At 48.0% G+C, this 21,356-nt stretch overlaps 1 protein-coding gene across 2 annotated transcripts in view; it reads left to right on the top strand.

The window, feature by feature from the left end:
* Window positions 1–1,063: 1,063 nt before the first annotated feature.
* MMP17 (matrix metallopeptidase 17) overlaps window positions 1,064–21,356 on the top strand; it is a 273,972-nt gene continuing 253,679 nt past the window's right edge. Inside the window, exon 1 of one of the 2 annotated variants that reach the window (XM_081174927.1) lies at window positions 1,064–2,087. In XM_081174927.1, coding sequence (XP_081031053.1) covers window positions 1,956–2,087 — 132 coding nt within the window. In that variant the 5' untranslated portion in view covers window positions 1,064–1,955. The remainder of the gene's footprint in view (window positions 2,088–21,356) is intronic. The other variant, XR_014002950.1, reaches the window with a different exon arrangement.

Genomic DNA, 21,356 nt, shown 5'->3' on the forward strand with positions numbered 1-21,356 from the left:
TATAGACTCCACCCCTTGGCCAATCAAAATTTCCTCTCTGGGTATTTTTAAAACCCATATTGGCAACTCTTGCGAAGTTAAATGGCACTTAGAATACCTAAGCATAGAACTGCATGTCTCCCTTCGCTGAAAACCTCATTCTCACCTAGGAATATGAACCCAGTCCTGTGCAGTTGGCCCTGTAGTAAGTTTAATGAGGGTGGCATCTTATCCTCACAACAGGTAGTGAGGTAGGTTAGGCTGAGAGATTATGAGTACTGGCCCAAGGTTACCAAGGGAGCTTCAAGTCCTAGTCTAACACTCTAATCATTTTACCTCACTGGCTCGATATACGTTTGTAATCTCACCCAAGGAATAAAGATGTTCTTGGCACTTAAATAAGGGGACAGTAGGCTTCTATATCACACAGTTTGAGAAGGTGCAATACAACCCTTAAAAGAAGGCTCAACAAATCATTCTGGGAGTGAGAGTAAGGGATTTACACTAACATGTCCCTGTTTTCAACACGGAAAGTGTGAAGAATACAGGAACCTGAACCAAATCCACGTGCGCGCACACACACACAAATGGACATGAAATACGCTGAGGACGGGCAAATTCTTCTCACAGCGTGGCTTCCTTTTAAGCAAATATAGGTGCGATGGCGCTGTGAGTATCGCACCTTTGGGTTAAATGCTAACCCCCAGGCGCTTGGAGATGGTTGATAAGAAAAATGGAGGACAGCGGAGGAAGGGAGGGGGACTCATGGAACGGCCAGGGATTGGTCCAAGGACTGATCCTGGCACCTCGACGGCCTAAACCAGCCGCGTTGGGAAGCAGTCCAAGGTGCCCGAAGCCTCGCTCGCGGAAACTGCAGCAGCGGCCCCAATGCTCTCCCAGAAGATACGCGCGCGCCGCCGGATCCCGTGCGCCCCTTTCTTCGGAGGTCGACCGTCCCTCTTAATTCCATGGAGCTCTCCAATAAAGTGCGCGTCGGATCGCAGCCCCGCGAGCCCCTGGAGGCGGAGAGCGAACCTCCGTGAGAACGGGCGTGGGGGTGGGTGCCTTAAGGAAACGTGGATTCGGGGCGTAGCCAATGGCTGCTTCTGGAAGAGGAGGAAAAGGAGGCGCTGGTGGTGGCGGTGGCGGCAGCAGCACACCACCGCCTCGGTTTCTCGCTGCCCACCGAGGGAGCGTTTTCCCGAGACTGAGCTGGCCCCTCCTCTTTCCCCTTAGCGCCGCCCTCCTTCGCCTCTCGCCGCCTCCTCAGCCGAAGGACTTCCCCGGCTGGAGCTGTGCCGCCTTCAGAGACGAGCGAGAGCGGAGCGGCGGCGGTTCCTCGACGTGGTTTGCTCGCCGGTGTTCGCGCTGCTTGGAGAGGCTGGCGCGTAGCGCAATCCGGAGCTGGATTTTATTATATTACCCTTTTTAGAAGAGAAGAGGGAAGGGGCGGGCGCGGTGAAAGGGACCCACTGCCAACAGGTTTTCTCTGTTTTCTTGCGGTCCGAGAAGGGAGGGCTCCGTCGCTTTGGCTTGCATCTCCCGCTCGCTTCCCCGAAGGCGCGCGGCTGCGCTGCGAAGGGAGCCCGGCGCGCGTAAAAAAGTTGGAGCGTTTGGCTGCCTTTTTCTTTTACACCTTCGGATCTGTCCTTTATTTTCCTTTTCAAATCCTTCCCCTCTCGCCCTCGCCTCCCTGCACTCTCCCGCCAGGAAAGCGAGCCGGAGATCAAGGACGTACGATGTCCTCCCCACTGCTTGCCTCTTGACGCCCGAGGTGGCGGGCTGGCGGCGGCGTGGCCAACAGCAGCTCCCGCAGCAGCGGCGGCGGCGCTACCCGGAGGCCGCGGAGCTCGGATGTCGCCGCCCGCCTCTCTCCCGCTTCGGCTCGGCGGTGCTGGACGCCCTCTGCCCCCTTCCTCTGAGGAGCCTCGGCAGCTGCAGGAGGCGGCGGTGGCGGCGGACTAAGCGCAGGAGGGATGCTGTGGAGCGGGCCCCCCCGGCAGAGTGCTTTCCCGCAGGAGATGTTTCTGATGCTCGCCTTCTGCCTGGCTTCGCGGCGGACCCTGGCAGCGCCCACTCCGACCGCTGAGGACATCACGCTGGGAGTTGTGAGTTGGCACCTGCCGGGCTCTTCGTGGGGTTTTCTGCCCGGGGAGGGAGAGGAAGGGGGGGGGCATCCGAAGAAACAGCGCGAGAGAGTCGTACGCCAAGCAGCTGAAAAGGGCTGTCAATGGCTGCAAGGATGAAGTTGGCGGCAGTTTTTTGGGGGGTGTATTCTCTTTATTTAATCTCCCACGCCATTCTGATCATCAAGGGAAGCCAAAGAGCCCCCCGCCTCACCCGCGAACCCCATTCCCAGCGCCGCTTGTGTTGGGCGTGTGAGGAGCTTGCTGCGCGCTCTGGGGGCGCACGATCAAACAAGGGCTCCTCCTATTTCCTGGGGGGCGTGCGCGGGTTTTTGTGGTTGTGTGTGTGTATGTTTAAGGTGCCGCGGGATGGAGCTGGTCACCAGCGGTAAAAAGAGGGGGAGAGGTGGCGTGAGCAGGGGGACAGGTTGCCAGCGCGGCGCGGGTTACTCGAGAGGAGACGACGCAGCTCTCCAAGGAGCGTTCTCCTTTTGTGTGTGCGTGTGTATGCGCGCGTGTTTGTTCTGGATTGCAGCCATCCTCTGGTCTGATTCCTCGGAAGTAAGTCTCAGTGGTCCTTCAACGGGGACTTTACTCCCGGGAAAGGGCGCAGGGATCTGCCGCTTTTGCAGCGCAGTCTCTTGTCTGAAGTAAGTCCCGCTGTTTTTAGAGGAAGGATGGGGGCTCACCGCTAATAAATGTGGGTGTACGGTTGCGGTCTGAGTCAGCCGCTTGGTGGTGGTGGCGGCGGCGGCCAGAAAGTGGGAAGACACTGCAGTTGGAAGTGGTGCCCACCAGTTTCCCCAGGCTTTTAAATCCCTTGGGGGGGTGCGTGTTTAGGAAAGCAATGTGCTGCCACTTCTAATCCTTTGCTGATTTAGTAACCTGTTGGTCTGCTGTGAAAAGGCAAAGAGGAAATATCTCTGTCTGTGGTTAATACTAATGGTTAAAAAATTAATGCCACTATTATTGTTATTTGTCTGTGTGTGGTTCTTTCCTCCTTCACTGCATGGTAGGCGTTAGGCAAAGATGATTCTGGTTCTTGGTTTTTCAGTCAAAGACGTCAAGAAGGCTCCCCCTCAACCAACTGATGCCCTGGAATCAACCCATCCTTATTTGGGCATTTGTTGGAATCTCTTCCCTAACCCGGGTCTGTATATGTGCAGCAGAAGCTATTGAGTCTATTGGTGATGGGTGGTTATCTCCCTTGCTGGCCTAGCTCACTGGCCAACAACTGGTGGGTCGCAGCCTGATCCAACATACAATGGGTCTCCAAATGCGTGTCTGGGTTCAAAGTGGACCCTAGGCCTCAGAAAGTTGGAGTTACCTGGCCTAGATAGTTGCCACCTTACTGCTAGCGGCATCCTCCAGAGATGCAAAGCAGGGCTGCCCTGTACCTTATAAAATGACCAATTTCTGTGTTTGTAGGAGTTGCCTTATTGCACTCATGGCCATTTTAGGGGGCAGAACTCCGGTTTGCCACAGGTTCTGCCTGCCCCCCATGGATGATGACCGTGCTCTGTAATAAACTCAGTCGCCTAGCTGTTGTTGTCTGTGAGAGCCTTGTTTATCCAAGTAGCTATTGAATTTCAGGGCATTTGAGGCGGAAAATCCCAAAGTGAGAGGCAATCATATTGAAGTATGAGACAGTGAGCCTGAAACTTTCCAAAGCCAGTTTGATTGATGTTTCAGAACTGAGCAAAAACTTTCATTCCGTCTTTATGGAAACGTTTGGCCAACTCAGAGAAACTGGATAATAATGGTCTTGGTTTGGCCAACTCTGATCTGGTGGAGAGAAGACTTGAGTTGAATGTTGAGCTCTATATATCCTAGAGGGAGAAATGCAAGCCATGCAAGTCAAACACTGAGTTGAACTGAAACCTTCATGAGTGTGTGCAGGAACTAAGTCTGTTGAACAAAGATTGAGTTTGTACCCATTGCTCTGACCACTTTTGCTTCTGGCCTTGCCCAACACTGACCTGGTGCTCTCAGTAGTTCACCTAGAAGGGAAAGTGTCCCTCAGGTGGAAAGTGGTCCCCCATCACTGCTATAGATCTATGAAATAAATAAACTCAGGAAGTGAGTCATAAACCAAGATGCTTCTGGTTTGATAATTGCCTCTGATGGATGCACCTGGTGGCTTTAACCAAGATAAATTTGTGGGGCTGGGAGAAACTCTCACCTAAGTGGTGTTAACAAATTCTGAGACAATGGGTGTAAAACCTCTTGATCACTCAGGTGGTATAGCTGTGCTCCATATCTGATTTTAATAATAATAGTTGTAGTAGTAATAGAAAAGCCAGCAGCTAGAGTGTTTCAGGGCCTGGTTCCCAAGCAACTCTCCCTATGTTCTGAATGGGTAGAAGTGTTTCTTATTTCTGTCCATATGCTCCTAGGAAGGCAACCCAGAAATCACAGTAATTAAGATAATAATAATAATAATAATAATAATAATAATAATAATAATAATAATAATAATAATTTATTTGTACCCCGCCCATCTGGCTGGGTTTCCCCAGCCACTCTGGGCAGCTTCCACAGAAACCAAAAATACAGTAAAGTCACACATTAAAAACTTCCCTGAACAGGGCTGCCTTAAGATGTCTTCTGAATGTCAGGTAGTTGTTTATCGCTTTGACATCTGATGGGAGGGCATTCCACAGGGCGGGCGCCACTACCGAGAAGGCCCTCTGCCTGGTTCCCTGTAGCTTTGCTTCTCGCAGTGAGGGAACTGCCAGAAGGCCCTCGGCACTGGATCTCAGCGTCCGGGCAGAACGATGGGAGTGGAGACGCTCCTTCAGGTATGAAGATATGAAAAGTATGAAGATATGAAAAGTTATGGGATATGGTGTGGATTTGCTGGGGATCACCTGTAACTGAGACCCCATCTCCAGTATACATTTAAGCAGTATCTTACTACTTTGAGCAGTGATTGCTCCCCGCCCTCTTGCTGCCAAAGCATCCTGGGAACTGTCCTTTGGGAAGAATCCTTAGAGTTGTTAGGAGACTCCTATCATCCTCACTGAGCTACAATTTCCACGGAAGAGGGATTAGCTAATAAACCTGAGCTCCCAAATCCTAATCTGATACTCTACACGCAACATCACATTGACTCGCTGGCTCTAAGTGCGCATGCTTTGAATCTCTGTTGGAATTCCTCCGGATTATTCTATTTCTCCCCATGCCTTTCCCTCCTAGATGTGTGGGTGCCAAGAGACTTCACCTGACATGAGATTTGATGTACTTTTCAACAACCTTCTTATGTAACTAGCATGTTACCTAGTTTACTTTTAGCTGGTGGTTTGCATTGCCGGGCAAGCTACGCTTGACCTTAAATGTGATTTAGCAACTAAACCTGTAGAGGGTTTTACAGAGGGTCCCAGGTTCAATCTTAAGCACTTGCAGGTACGGCTGGGGAAAACCCCTGCCTGAAACTTTGCGAAGCCTCTGCCAGTCAGTGCAGACAATACTGAGCTCAAGGGGCCAATGATCTGACTCATTATAAGGCAACTCCCTCCAGTGTATGGTTTTCTCTCCCCCCCCTAAAAAAAACCAACAAATGCAAACTTCAGAAGAGGTATTTTCCTCAGGATCACAACAGGGAAAGAAAGGGTTAAACTCCCTCTCCATGCCTCCTCTCATCTTAATTATCAGCTGCCCCCCAGGAGATGCAATTTGCATGTAAAAACAACCAGTCTCTGCGCCATAGTTGCAAAGATGCATTTAGTGTCAAGTCTGGTTTGCCCCACCATTTATTGCTCTGTTCCTCCAGTGCAAAGCTTTTTTTATGTATCGCTTGATTGTGTCTTCAATATTGTTTTACTTTGCTGGTAGTTGTCCTGGGATTTAATTTTATTTTGTAAACTGAAAGACACATGACTTTTTTCAAATGAAATAGATTGAATTTCATCTTCTATCAGAGACAGGGTTTAAATGGTGTGTTGTGGAGAGGAATGACTTGGGCTTGCTTTCAGATTTAAAGGGCCCCTCCCATGGGTGTGCATGGGGTGTGTGCTGGGTGTGCCAGGCACTCCCACTTTTAAAATCAAGGGAAGCAGCCAGAAAGGCAGGCAGAATGAAAAAGACTGGTTTTAATTTGGAATGGATCTGCAGCTTTTGCCCGGCGATGGGGTGATTGGTTCCAGCAGCAGCAGTATGGAAGGAAAGGGGACTCCCTGCTCTGCAGGCAGAAGCTGCAGATCCATCCCAGTCTTTTTCTTCTGCCTGCGCCTGTCTCTGTCTCATAGCTCTATCTTCATCCAAGCTTTGCTCTCATCTTTTGTGGTGAGAGATCTGTGGAGGCTGCTGTTTTGGCATGCAAGCAAGAAGGAGCCAGCCCATCCATGGCCCTCCAGAACTGCCCTCTGGTTAGCTTGGCACTGGTCTTTTTCTCTGTAGGAAAAATATCCTGTTTGGGCTTCTTGACCACTTGTGTGGTTATTTTGTTAGCTTTTTGCCTCTTCTTCCTTGTCTTCAATAAATAAGTGAAGATCCCTGGGTGCACATCCTAATGGAATGTGCTGAGCACACCAGTGGCTCTTCCAAATTGCTGAGTGGTCATCATGATTTGTTTGCAGAGAACTTATGCAGAGGTTAAACTATGCCCAGTCTTTATTGAGCTTCCGTTCTGATTTGTTGGCAGGGAGGTTATATAACAGTGCTCATTCATCCTGATTTGCTTGTGTCCAGAATGCGGCAGCTAGATTGGTGACTGGGAACGGCCGCCGAGACCACATAACACCGGTCTTGAAAGACCTGCATTGGCTCCCAGTATGTTTCCGAGCACAATTCAAAGTGTTGGTGCTGACCTTTAAAGCCCTAAACAGCCTCGGTCCAGTATACCTGAAGGAGCGTCTCCACCCCCATCATTCTGCCTGGACACTGAGATCCAGCGCCGAGGGCCTTCTGGCGGTTCCCTCATTGCGAGAAGCAAAGCTACAGGGAACCAGGCAGAGGGCCTTCTCGGTAGTGGCGCCCGCCCTGTGGAACGCCCTTCCAGCAGATGTCAAAGCGATAAACAACTACCTGACATTCAGGAGACATCTTAAGGCAGCCCTGTTCAGGGAAGTTTTTAACGTGTGATATTTTATTGTATTTTTGGTTTTTATGGAAGCCGCCCAGAGTGGCTGGGGAGGCCCAGCCAGATGGGCGGGGTATAAATAATAAATTATTATTATTATTATTATTATTATTATTATGTGTGGGGTTTATTGGTCTTGCTGTTAATCGTTCATCCCATGCTTTTCAGCATGTTCCCCCCATTACTTTCCTATCCCCAAAAACAGTGGTGAATTTGTTGTGCTGGGTTGACAGAGCGCTTTAATCCACTTCAGTTGTGCAAATCTAAATTCCCAGTTTGACCCGATTGCCTCCTGCAATATACTGACTGTCTGGAAGCAACAAAAAAATTTGGCCAGGAGCACCTTAGAGACCAACTAAGTTTGCTCCTGGTATGAGCTGTCGTGTGCATGCACACTTCTACCAAGAACAAACTTAGTTGGTCTCTAAGGTGCTACTGGACAATTTTTTTATATATATATACATATATTTCTACTGCATCAGACCAACACCTGACTCTGGAAGCAACAGTCTATCTTTGCCTACATATCTGGTGTGGAGCACCTCACCTGCTTATACTGTTTGTGTGGGTTATTCTGCAAATGGGATGACATGAACAACTCCACTAGAGGTGTTGGGTTTGTTCATGGGTAGTTTTTAAAGTAGCCCCTTTCTTCTTTTTAAAGAAAGAAAGAATGAATCAATGATGTATGTCTTTTTATATTGGGAAATCGCTGGGAGTAGATGGGTCTGGGATTCACTGAAGAATCACTCCAGAATTGTCATTAAGAGTCCATTCAGTGATCCAATCACTCAGGCAGTTCACTGTTCTGGGAGGACTGTACCACCTTCAAATCCATGTAGAGGGGAATTCTTGTTTGGTGTCTTCCCCCATGGGAAGGCCTGCCTGCCTGACTCTTTTCCTGCAGCCACTTCCTTGACATGTAAGCTTTCCGTAATAGAAGGAAGTGCCATCAAACTCCACCTTTCACATTTTGAGGTGGTACAGTCCCCTGAGAAGATGCTCAAATCGATTTTGCATCTTTGTAGGAGCCCCAAAAGAGCCAATGAAATTGAAGCACTTATTGGGGCAGAAACTGTTACTATAGCTTGCTGTGTTGTTTTGTCATATCTTGGAAGGGGATAGAGCTCAGCCAGTTGACGCTGCAGTTGCGAGCATTGGACTAGGAATAAGGCAACCTGACTTTGAATCCTCGCTCAGCCATGAAACACACACTAGCCTGGTTTGCACATAGTGCTGAATCCTGGTTACTGCTCACCAAGGTTAATAAAGGTGAAGGGACCCCTGACCATTAGATCCAGTTGTGACCGACTCTGGGGCTGCGGTGCTCATCTTGCTTTATTGGTCGAGGGAGCCGGTGTACAGCTTCTGGGTCATGTGGCCAGCATGACTAAGCCGCTTCTGGCGAACCAGAGCAGCGCACGGAAACACCGTTTACCTTCCCGCTGGAGTGGTACCTATTTATCTACTTGCACTTTGACGTGCTTTCAAACTGCTAGGTTGGCAGGAGCAGGGACCGAGCAACGGGAGCTCACCCTGTCATGAGCATTCGAACTGCCGACCTTCTGATCAGCAAGCCCTAGGCTCTGTGGTTTAACCCACAGTGCCACCCGCATCCCTACCATGGTTAATAGACCATGGTTAAAGCAGAGGCATATCTGACAGACAATGCTTTAAACCTTGGTTTATCACCTCACAGAACACTCCTTAGCCGTAGTTTAGAAGAAGCTGGTCTGGATTTGCACATAATGCTAAGCAACGGTTAATATTATCCTTGCATGGAGAAGGTCCCCCATTCTCTGGGTAGGGCTGGGGGAGACCTCTGTTTGAAATCCTGGAAAGCCACTGTCAGTCAGTGCAGGCAATAATGAGCTCGATGAACCAGTGGTCTGACTCTGTATAAGGCAGGCTCCTGTGTTCCTGAGATATCTTTAAAATGGGTGAGAATCGATAGATGTAATAGGTAAGCCCTCTGGAAATGCTGTTTCCTGTCTAATTAGATCATTAAGCTAACATCTCTATCATCACAGTGGCTGCCTTGGCGTTCAGAGAGACACTCTCAAAACCATGCAGAAAGTCAATCAGCCGCTTTTTCCTCTTAAAACTCAGTAGGGAATACAGTGTTCAGTTTGTGAGCCCCTGGGAACGGCTGTGCTGATTGCAGGAGAAATCCAGGGCTTCAACTGCACCTTTGACCTCGTTTTTTATTTTTATTACATTTATTTTTTCAAATGTACACCTTGCTTCTTTGGTTCTGTGGGGATTCCCAAAGTGGTTTATACTGTGAAATGAGATTAAAAGGCCACTATGAAATATGGTTGCAAATCAAGTAAAAGGGGAACTGGATAAATATAATGTCTTTCAATGGGCTGCAAACTCTCTAGCCTAATCTAATCCAAGTATGATTTATTATTATTAAATAGTTTCATATGGAGGGATAGTTTTCTGACTTTCTCCCCCAACAGGGTGGGTTTAACTGTCTTCCCTTGGGAGGGTGTTTGGTTGAATGGGATGCCGCGTACCAAAAAAAACCCCAGAATGTATAACAGTATATGCAATTTTGCAATTGAGTAGAGAGTCTTTTCTTCCCCCTCTTTCGTGATATTAGAACTTGCAGGCATCCAGTGAATGCTGGAAGATTCAAGACAAACCAAAAAATGACTTTTCACAGAGTGCCTAGTTAAATTGTGGTATTTGCTCCCCACAAGAGGTAGTGATGGCCACAAACATGGAGGGCTGTAAACAAAGATTAGGCAAATTCATGGGAAATAAGATTTTTGATGGCTAGTGGCCATGATGGTTATGGTCACACCTCCACTCCACTGAAGGCAGTATGTCTCTGAAGAGCAGTTGCTGGGAATCGCAGGTGGTTTCAGGGACTGGCTGGACACTGCAGAGTGCTGACCGGCTGCTGAAGAGTGGGCACCTGGAGAAGGGGGGGCGGGGAAGAAGGAATCAGTGATTTGGGGAGCTTGGAACAGCTGGGAGATCAGGCAGGAGAAGCTTCAGGATTGGAGAGTGAAGAACAGGTGCAGGAAGTGGGAGAGAGATGAAGGCTGGTGTAAAGTCAAGGGCTTCCATGCCTCTTCTTCCTCCTCCTGCTGCCCACCCCTCTCTCACTCCACCGTCTCCCAGGAGGAGCAGAAGGTTACATGGAGGCAGAGTCTGTCCCTGCTTTGCCTGCAGCTCAGCTGGGGGCGATGCACAGATTGGGGACAGGGCCTCTGTGTTGCAGCAACAGCCTCCTTAGCTGCCCACCTAGGCGTAGCTGAAATACGTAAGACTGGTGAACATGCCTCTCCCTAACTTGTAGGCGGTGTGCTTTTGACAATGAAGAGTTAATTCCTTGCTCTGGACATTCTGTGCCTGAGGATGCTGTGACAGGTGGAGAGAGTGATGCTGCTTTCAGATTCTGGTTGGCCACGGTGAGAACAGGATTGTGGCAATCACACAGGGTCCCCGGACGTTTGGACATTTAACGGTCTATTGATCCCTGTGCCACCACTGTGCTCGCTTTCCCGCTGCCACCAACCAGTTACTCTCTGGTAAAACACTGAGTCCAGTCAGTTGTTAAAAGTGAACCAAAAAAAACAAGTTTATTTTACAAACGTTAACAAGTTTACGGTTTCTCAGATAATATTCCTGTCAGTTTCTTAACTTTAGTTTCTTTACCGACCTATACCTTCCTAATGCCTTCTGACTGGTTATCTCAACTGTTTGACTGACCCCTCTTAACAAATTCTCTCACTCTCTCCCACCAGACTAGCCCAACCCACAGACTTCTTATCTGTCTCTTCTAACTCCAGACTGTCTTCTCCACAACTCTAACTCTCTCTCAAAAAACCCTCTGTGCTTAAACCATATACACAGTTAACTCTGCCCCCTGGGTTCCCATTGATTAGTCATTTTACAATTAGTTAATCCTTTCCCTATGAACCCATTATGATGTCACACACATCAGAGGGCAAACGCTACAAGGATGTTGGACCAGATGGTCATTGCGGCAATTTTAAAAAAACAACAACATTTTTTAATCTCCCCTTTTCCTCCAAAGAGTTCAGGGCAGCCCACCAGGTTCCTCTTTCCCTTCACTCCCACTGTTTTCCTCAGCAACGCTGCAAAGTACCGTATTTTTCGCTCTATAGGATGCACCGGACCATAGGACGCACCTTGTTTTAGAGGGGGAGAACAAGAAAAAAAATAATCTCCCCCTCTCTGCTCAGCGCCCCTTCAGCGAAGCGGCAGGAGAAACGGAGCCCTTTCCATTTCTCCTCCCGCTTGGCTGAAGGGGCACTGCGCAGCTCTTCCTCTCTGCTGAAGCCAGGAGAGCTATAGCGAAAGGAACCTGAAGCCTGCGGAGCGCAGTGGGAACTCGCGCTGCACTCCGAAGGTTTCAGGTGGCTACCCCTGAAGCCTGGAGAGCAAGAGGGGTCGGTGCACACTGACCCCTCTCACTCTCCAGGCTTCAGCGAAAGCAACACGAAGCCTCTGGAACGCAGAGGGAGCGCTCCCTCTGCGCTTCGGAGGCTTCGTGTTGCTATCGCTGAAGCCAAGGAGCCTGCATTCGCTCCATAGGACGTTCACACATTTCCCCTTAATTTTTGGAGGGGAAAAAGTGCGTCCTATAGAGCGAAAAATACGGTAGGTTTGGCTGAGAAAGAGTGCCTACCAAAGGCCACTTGGGAAGCCAAATGACTAAATAAGGATGTGAACCTTCTCTTGTGTGTCTGTAGTCCACAGAAGGCCTCTAGCTCAGTAGTAGAGCATCAGCTTTGCATGCAGAAGATCCCAAGTTCAATCCCTGGCCTCTCCAGGTAGGGCCAGGAAAGAATGCTGCCTAGAATCCTGGACAGCTGCTGCCAGTCAGTGCAGACAATGCTGAGCACAGATGGACCAATGACCGGACTCTGCATAAGGCAGCTTCCTATGTTTCCATCCACTGCACCACAGTGACTTTCAGCTGAAGCTATAAATCCATTGGGTCATCTCGACTGGGTGGGAACGAGGCTGGTGATGAGCGGGAGAACAAAGAGGTCTTTGTTTTGGCAGAGGTCTCAGCAGTGATGAGTGGAAAATACAAGACAGTTACTGAAGTGGCTTGTTTGCAGCAAGTGTGTTTGCGAATCTCTGCCTAGAGAGGCAGCGCTCTCTCTCGAAGACATCCTGTTTTGGAATCCATTCCCGCATGCAAATAAACCCCAAGGCTGCTGAAGCGTTGCCCCCCATCATATTTGAAAGTCAGGAAGCATGAAACGACAGCGATAGAGAATTGTGCTAACCTTTGGAGGAATATTATGTCTCCAAGTACTTTCTGCAGTAAATACAATGTGAATAGAGCTGTTGCACTTTAGAATGATGGCTCTCACACCCCCTCCTCTCCACTGAAAATTGCAGCTAAGATGCCATTCTGCATGATTAGAAGAAAAAGAGCAAGAGAATCGAAGCTTGCGGGAGAGTTATAGACTCTTCCTGTGCCGTGACAGACTGGGGTGAAGCATTCCAATGATGTTAGCTAGATTAAAACTTTGGGATCGCCTCCTTTCCCTTCCCCCTAACTGAATTTTAATTTGATGGCACAACTTCCTAATAAGCTGCCCAAAGCAACGTGAAAGCTGATGGATGGCTCGCATTGTCATTCTCCCACTTTGCCTTCTGAATCCAGGTTGCTTTGCAGTCTGCTATATTCCTCAGTAGGCAGTCTAGCTGAGGGAGCAAAAACAAAATGGTTAGTTGGAGCCTGCCTCGAATGTGAAGAGATCGTGCTGGTGCTCAGCACCCATCCCTCCCTCTCCTCTCCTCTTCTTCTGAATTCAGGTGGTTCAGCTCAAGGAGGGTCAGGTGAATGGCTTTTAGCTCATGGTGATTGGTGCCTATTGAGGCTGGTAGGGTGGGAGCCAAGGAGACCAACCGTAGAGGGAGCCAGAGGCAAAGGCAGGCAGAGCCAGCTGATCAACCTAGCAAATCAGCCTTTATTGCTTTTAGCTATTTGAGGTTCAGAGGTGGCATTCTGGAGGGTAACCACTTGGAAAGGGTTGGGATTTTTTAGCCATCACACTTTGCTTGTGGGTGTTCCAGAAAACATCTGCATGATGCTGGATTATGTAGACCATAGGCTCCTCCAGGTGGCTTGTTTATTGAGCATCCATCCTGATTTGCTTCCACGATGGAAGATAGACCATGTCCAGTCTTCAGTGAGCATTTGTTCGCAGAAAGCTCATATATGACCATGAACACCCATCCTGATTTGCTGGTGGTCCAGAGTGCTTTAATCCACTTCAGTTGTGCAAACCTACATTTCCAGGTATGCGCCTGGATCTTCCCCACAAAATAATAACAGGCAACCCCTTTCTCTAATCCATCTGTGCACCTTTCATGTTTTCCTTGACTCTGATGAAACAAAATAAAAAGATTCAAAAGCTCATATCAATAACAAACTTAGTAGATAAATAGGTCTCTCTAGCGAGAAGGTAAACGGTGTTTCTGTGCGCTGCTCTGGTTCGCCAGAAGCGGCTTAGTCATGCTGGCCACATGACCCGGAAGCTGTATGCTGGCTCCCTCGGCCAATAAAGCGAGATGAGCGCCGCAACCCCAGAGTCCGCCACAACTGGACCTAATAGTCAGGGGTCCCTTTACCCTTTACCTTTTTAAGGTGCTACTGGAAGGAATTTTTTTATTTTGTTTCGACTATGGCAGACCAACATGGCTACCTACCTGTAACTTGGCTCTGATGGTTAGGAAATAACCTCCATCTAGTATGAAGCCACTATTCCTATTCCTAGAAGCTGCAGGACAGAAGGGGCTTACAGGACATGAAAACTGACGCATCAATGTGTCTGTTTTGTGGGCTTTCTGAAAGCATCCGACTGGTTCCAGGAGGAAAGAGGTTGTTGGAGTAGATGGGCCTTTGGTCTGATCTAAACAGGGCTCTTATCTTCCTAAGTCTCCAGGGCAATTTTATCTGGATGATCATTCTTAACAAAGTCACTTAAACTAATGCAGATGGAGTCCAGAGAAAAAAATCCTGATTCCGATTTACTAAGCAAACTGAACAAAAACAGTGTATAATTTGAAGAGAAAGGGCTTTGTCTTTCTTGTACATAGCTGGGAGACATACATGCACACTTACAGGGGGAAACTGCCTCAGAACTGCCCCAAACCATTGGAGCACGTGCCAGCTCAGCAAAGATCACCCCATCCTTCCTGGTTGCTAGGCAACACTCCCATTGGTCCCCTTCTTGTCTACTTGACTTTATCATTAGCGAAATCAATGTTAAAGCTGCATACTGAGTGATCCCTGCTGTTGGACTACCAACATTCACGACCCTACCAGATTTTAATCAGAAGTTAGCGGAGTGGGGGGAGTGTGGAAACTGTGAGCCAATTTGTTTAATAAGGGGGGAGGACAAGAACATATTTTCAAAAACTGGAGTGATTCTGTCTTTGTTTATTATTTGTCAAAACAATAATTAACACAATGAAGTACCAGCATATGTTTTCTTCCCAGTGTTGTGAAACTTTTTATATTCTCTTATAGCGTCTCTGTGTTTCATCCTTTAAATGTTTATTTGCTTTTATTTTCTTTGGTCTCCATCATTCTAGCTACAAATCTTTTTCTTATTTTCTGTTTTTTTATTTATTCATAAGGAAACTCTTTTTTGTTTTTGTTTTTTTAAACAATAAATTTCAAAGCGGTTTACAACAACGAATTAATGCAATCTTGGTAAAACATGTTAGTGCAATGAAACATCATCAAGACACACAGAAGGCATCAGCCATTAGGGAACAGGCTGGTTTTTAAGAAATGATGGAGACACACCATGACGGAGTGTGCAGTTTACAGGGGTCAGCAGAAAGGTTGGCAGCCCTTGCTGTTGGTGTGAATTTACTATGCGGGAGTTTGTCCTGCACCAACTTTGGAAGTAGTGTAGGGCCAGTTAAGCAATCACAATGTTTTTGCCTTTTTGCATTCACTTTGCCAGCTCAGTGAAATGGAAGCTAGCGCATCTTGCTTCAAAAGGCACTGGCCCCAAGGAAGGCCAAATTATTTGCTGGAAATGGATTCAAGGAGATAGGAATTTATTTTGGACTGATTTCAGCAAGCCCACCCAGACCTGTCATGCAGTTACAGTGGTACCTCGGGTTAAGAACTTAATTCATTCTGGAGGTCCGCTCTTAACCTGAAACAGTTCTTAACCTGAAGCACCACTTTAGCTAATGAGGCCTCCCGCTGCCGCCGGAGCACGATTTCTGTTCTCATCCTGAAGCAAAGTTCTTAATCTGAGGTACTATTTCTGGGTTAGCGGAGTCTGTAACCTGAAGCGTCTGTAACCTGAAGCATATGTAACCCAAGGTACCACTGTACTTATGCTTGTTTTAAAACAGGTCAGCAAACTTTTTCAACAGGGGGCCGGTCCACTGTCCGTCAGACCTTGTGGGGGGCCAGACTATATTTTGGAAGGGGGTGGAATGAACGAATTCCTATGCCCCACAAATAACCCAGAGATGCGTTTTAAATAAAAGCACACATTCTACTCATGTAAAAACACCAGGCAGGCCCCACAAATAACCCAGAGATACATTTTTTAAAAAAGGACACATTCTACTCATGTAAAAACACGCTGATTCCCAGACCATCCGCGGGCCGGATTTAGAAGGTGATTGGGCCAGATCTGGCCCCCGGGCCTTAGTTTGCCTACCCATGTTTTTAAAGTTCTACTGATTTTTATTTGTGCTTTCATGGTGATCATGATGTGTATTTATTTATTTCTCTTAATAGTTTCGCAGGTTTTAGCTGTGTTATCTGTAATTTTGTCATGCATACCACTCTGAAAGCTTTTTGACACAGCGATTTATAGAACTTTCTAAAATGTAAACGTACAATGCCCCGTTTTAGTCTCAACATTTGCCTCCCGTTAAACAGAGGTGTCTGTTGCTGTCGCATCTAGTTCAACCCCTGCTAGAGAGAGGTTAGAGCAAAGTTTCTCTTCAAAGTTTCTCCCCCCCTCGCATTGGGGGTAAAGCCTCAGTCCCTGTTCTGCTCTGAATATCCTCTTTGCTCCAATACCTCCTTTCATTTTGCTTCTCTCCATGCCATCGCCGGCTGCCCTTTGGGCGAATCTAAGTTCTAAGAGGGAATACAAACATTTGTATTCATAACTGGAGGCCACGGGAAAGAATCTTCCTCTGCCAGACTCCTTTTCTCCGATGGCTTTGTCCCAAAGGAGTTGCGCTTGCTGGCTGGCTTTTCTCTGTGCATTTTAGCTGGGCGACAAAGATGGAAGGAGAAGCAGGTGTCTCTCTGAGTCTCTCTCCCCCACCGATCCCCAGTGCTGCTTGGCACAACAGCAAAGTTCAGATGTTCATCCGTGGACGCGATCAAAGACAATTGGGTAGAGAGAGCTCCAATCTGTGGGAACAGAGTTACTTGGTTTTTGTGCAGGCGTTCCTTCAGGTTTGGGGGCTGAACTGTGCATTGGATTGACATTTGTCCATCTGTACTGGAACTTCGGACACGGGTGGCACTGTGGGTTAAACCACAGAGCCTAGGACTTGCCGATCAGAAGGTCAGCGGTTCGAATCCCCGCGACGGGGTGAGCTCCCGTTGCTCCGTCCCTGCTCCTGCCAACCTAGCAGTTTGAAAGCATGTCAAAGTGCAAGTAGATAAATAGGTACTGCTCCGGCGGGAAGGTAAACGGCGTTTCAGTGCGCTGCTCTGGTTCGCTAGAAGCGGCTTAGTCCTGCTGGCCACATGACCCGGAAGCTGTACGCCGGCTCCCTTGGTCAATAAAGCGAGATGAGCACCGCAGCCCCAGAGTCGGTCACGACTGGACCTAATGGTCAGGGGTCCCTTTACCTTTTACTGGAACTTCAAGGGGGAGGAAAGAGGGTTGTGTGTGTTTGCTTTTACACAGACGATTGCTTCAGGGAAGCTGGAGGACAGAGGAAATAAAGGGAGAGGGCGGTGGCGTTTCGCCAAAGGTCCATTAAGACTACGCATTGGGAACCTTTCTCAGCTCGAGGGCCATATTCTCTCCTGGGCAGCTTTCCAGGGGCCACATGCTCCTGGTGGGCAGGGCCAGAGGAAAAAGCAAGTGGAGGAATAAATGTAGATTTTTCCTTTGTATGGGGGGCTAGTTTCTGCACACATTCATGTACCCCTCTCTACCCAGGCCAGCAAAAGACATTATCAGAATCCGAGGACGCATTCCAGCCACACAAAGCAGGGGTGGTGGGGGAAAGAGGGTGTGTGGTTTGGGGTGAGTCCCTGGGGCCAGATAGAGGGATTTGGAGGGCCATAGGTTACCCACCCCATATCTAGATGAGCAACTTGCAGTAGGCTTCTCTTTCTGTTGGTTCCCAGCGACTGGCACTCAAGGCAGATTTGCTTTTGACATTGGAGGTTCTGCTTGTCTGCTGGGAATAATCGGCCTTTGGTAAGCCTACACTTCATGTTTTTGCCGAGTCCTCTTCCAAAGCCATGTGAACCACCATCACATCTCACGGGAGCAGAGTCCATAAGTTAATGATGTCAAGCTTGGAGAAGTCCTTTCACTGGTCTGGTCTGAATCTGCTCCTTATCCATTTCATTAGTTCACCCCAAGTATCAGCGTTATTAGAGAGGCAGCAAAAATGTCAGGTCTTTCCAGTATAATTCTGCAGTCTTTCCTCTGATGACTCGCACTTGTCTACAGATAGCCCTGACCTTCAGACCTCTCTATATTAGAAATAAGTAGCACTGTGGACTCTTCTCCTGTACGGATCAGCTCCTTCTTCCTAAGCCCAGTTCTCTGTAATATTTCCAGTTCAACAATCTGAATGTGGCATTTATTTCTCTTTGCACCGGTTTCTGTTTGACGCTGCTGACCGACTTCTGACACCATGTGTTGCTTGTTGAATCTTGACTCTAGAATTCAGACTTTGCAAAAGCTGCCCCCCGCCTAACTGATGCTCTACCACTGGGCTGCAGCTCAGTGTTAAGAGTGTCTGCCTTGCATGCAGAAGGTCCCAGGTTCAATCCCAGGCAGAGCTGAAAGAGACTTCTGCCTGAAACCCTGGAGAGCTGAGGACTGTCAGTGTGTAGACAGTACTAAGCTAGATGGATTAATGGCTTGACTCAGAAGATGGCAGCTTCCTATGTTGCTTATTCAAATGGAGAGGGCAAGTGCAGTATTTTATTACCTTTCTCACTGATGAAATAGCTACTTAAAAATAAGAATAATCATGAACTCTATATGGAACCAGTCACCATAATTGGTGCTCAAAGGATGCACCCTTTGCACCCAGAATCCAAGTAACCCCCCAGAATCGCAATCCACCACTACGTTTTTCAAATGTAGAAACATGAATAATGTAAGGTAAAGGTAAAGGGTCCAGTCGTGACCGACTCTGGGGTTGCGGCGCTCATCTCGCTTATTGGCCGAGGGAGCCGGCGTTTGTCCGCAGACAGCTTCCGGGTCATGTGGCCAGCATGACTAAGCCGCTTCTGACGAACCAGAGCAGCGCATGGAAATGCCGTTTACCTTCCCGCCAGAGCGGTACCTATTTATCTACTTGCACTTTGACGTGCTTTTGAACTGCTAGGTTGGCAGGAACAGGGACCGAGCAACGGGAGTTCACCCCATTGCGGGGATTCCAACCGCCGACCTTCTGATCAGCAAGTCCTAGGCTCTGTGGTTTAACACACAGCACCACCCGTTTCCCATGAATAATGTAGCCGGTCTTTAAAATGAGCAGTAATGAGCCCCCCTGTACTCCACCTCCAGCCCTCAGCCTTTGGTGCCACTGGAACTTTTACTGCTTCTCTAAGAAGTGGTGCTGGCCGTTTCTTCCCCAAGCACTTCCCCCAAGTATGTTTTAAGTGTCGCTTGTCAAAATGCAGTCTACGATTTAAGAGCGAGCTTTGGGGCCAAGGTGCGGGGCTGGGTAAATCAGTTTGACAAAACGTTGGCTGGGTTCTTTCTCAAGCAGGCCTGGGATCTGCGGATGCTTTTAAATCCTGTGTTTTAACTTCAGGGGGGAGGGGGGAACAAGGCTCCGTCTCATTAAGATGGCAACTTCGTTTTGAGGTCTGGGAATGGCTGATCTCAAGATGCGCCGATGCAATTCGCTCCTTTCCTGCGTCGCTGTCGCCAGCTTGGCCTTACTGAATTTCTGTGGGTAGTTACGCTAAATTACTCATGATAATGAGACTTTGCTTTCCATGAGCATTCCTGAGAGCCAGCCGGCGAAGCTCTGGAAATGGAAAGTTGCCAGTGTTCCATAAAAAAAAAAAAGCATCTCTCTCTTTCTCTAGAAAAGGCCAGATTTTCACACCAGCCCAAACTCTGGCAGTGTCTGATGGGTAGCTTGTGCTTTGATCCTGAAAGGATGTCATTTGGGCTGCCTACTTTCTATAGAATCCCTGAGTGATGTTCCCCTCTTTGTCTGTCAAGTGAGAAGCTATCTCGATCCATCGTTGATATTTGTTTGGCCAGGGGCGAAACTAGGCTTTATTTCACCCTGGTCAAAGACCCCGTTTGGCACTGTTATGGAGAAAATTCCAGGGTGAGAGACTATTCAACAGCCCAGCTCATCGGGTGCAAGTCCCCTGTGGATCTATGCAGTCAGTAAAAGAAGGAAGTTCCAGCCAAGAAATTTGGAGCAAAACAGCAGTCAGTAGACCATGATCTTTTTTGTTGTGCAACAGGTTCCCACAGGAGTAAGAACCCCGAGCATGTGGTGACATCCTCTTTTAAAACTTCCCTCTTTCCCCCAGAATACACTTTGAGCAGCATCATTGAGACATCATCACTACATCACTAGCATGTCACAAATGGGGAGGGGTATACAAGGGTTGAGGGACGCTGGTTCATACATTCATCTTTTTGGAGATCCAGGCTATATGGTGGGGAGAGATGGAACAGCTCATCCTTCACATTTGAGAATGTGTATGGTTCAAGTGCAAGCAAGCATGGTTTGCTATATTGTGTCTGCTCACTTATACAGTAGATGTCTGGGTCAGTACCTAATGGGTGGTTCATGATATGGGCAGCCCTTGTGATTCTACTGACTGTTCAGTTTCCCATGGCTTAAGCACCATGGCTTACAGTGTGCTGCAGAAATGTAAGTTAATATTTCAACCTATAAGTGAACCAGCTGCCAAATCTCCTGGCAGAGTCTTCTGCTTTTCAAACCTAGTTTCAAAACATGCCACTTTCTCAAGATGTATGCTCTCAGCAATCCGATTTGCTGACTTCAGTGTCTGGGTTAAGAGTGTGTTCTGCTTAGTCCGAAAGAGGCAGCAAAGCCCTGAGAGAATCCAATAATTCCTTTGGTAGTGTCAGCATAAGTGTATTTGCTGCGTCCCCCGCACCTTCTAAACTGTGCACCTGTGCAAGCTCATCAGAAAGTACTGGGACCATCTGTATTCCATGTGCGTCACCGTCATCAAAAATGTCTCCAAGATTGTATAGCAGGTTCCTGGCAACAAATCCTCTTATTGGCTGATCTGCTGTGATGTCGCCAATATTCCAGACACACAGGGAATTAAAGAAAAAAGGAAAAAAGGCAGCGGAATATATGCAGTTTGGCTTCTGTGATGGAAGGACAAGTCGTCAGTTTGGCAGGATATCACTCTGTAAGGAAGCTGAGATGCAAGGAGTCCCTAGGCGGGGCAAGAAGGAAGAGGGCAGTGTGTGTGATAAGCTGGAAATCGCAAGGGGACCAGGGAAAGGCTGATTTAAGCAGCTGACACTTTCCTTACTGCAAATCTCCACTGGAGCTTCACAAGTGTCAGGCTGATGTTACAAGGTGAAAACCCTGAGACCTCCAGGCTATAGAATGGATTGCGGGAGAGAGCTGGATTTCACAGTGATTTGCACCAACTAGCCAAACCTGAGTCGCAGGCTTCTAGTCAGGATTTATTAATTATGCGACGATGCTTCCAACACTTCTGCTGTTATGGATTTGCTGCCTGCTGTGTCATAACTCTGCAAATCTTTTCTGTAGAGCGAGATGGAAAAACTCAACATTGCAAATCACTCCGCGGAAGTGAACTAGCCAACAAAAACCCTCTTGCTGTCCAAATTGCTCACCTGTGCCCACATTACTCACAGATGCCCTAAAAGAGTGTGTGTGTGTGTGTGTGTGTGTGTGTGTGTGTGTGTGTGTTGGTGATGCAACTTTTATAATGT

This window comes from Podarcis bocagei (genome assembly GCF_964188305.1).
Source record: "Podarcis bocagei genome assembly, chromosome: 16".
NCBI lineage: Eukaryota > Metazoa > Chordata > Lepidosauria > Squamata > Lacertidae > Podarcis > Podarcis bocagei.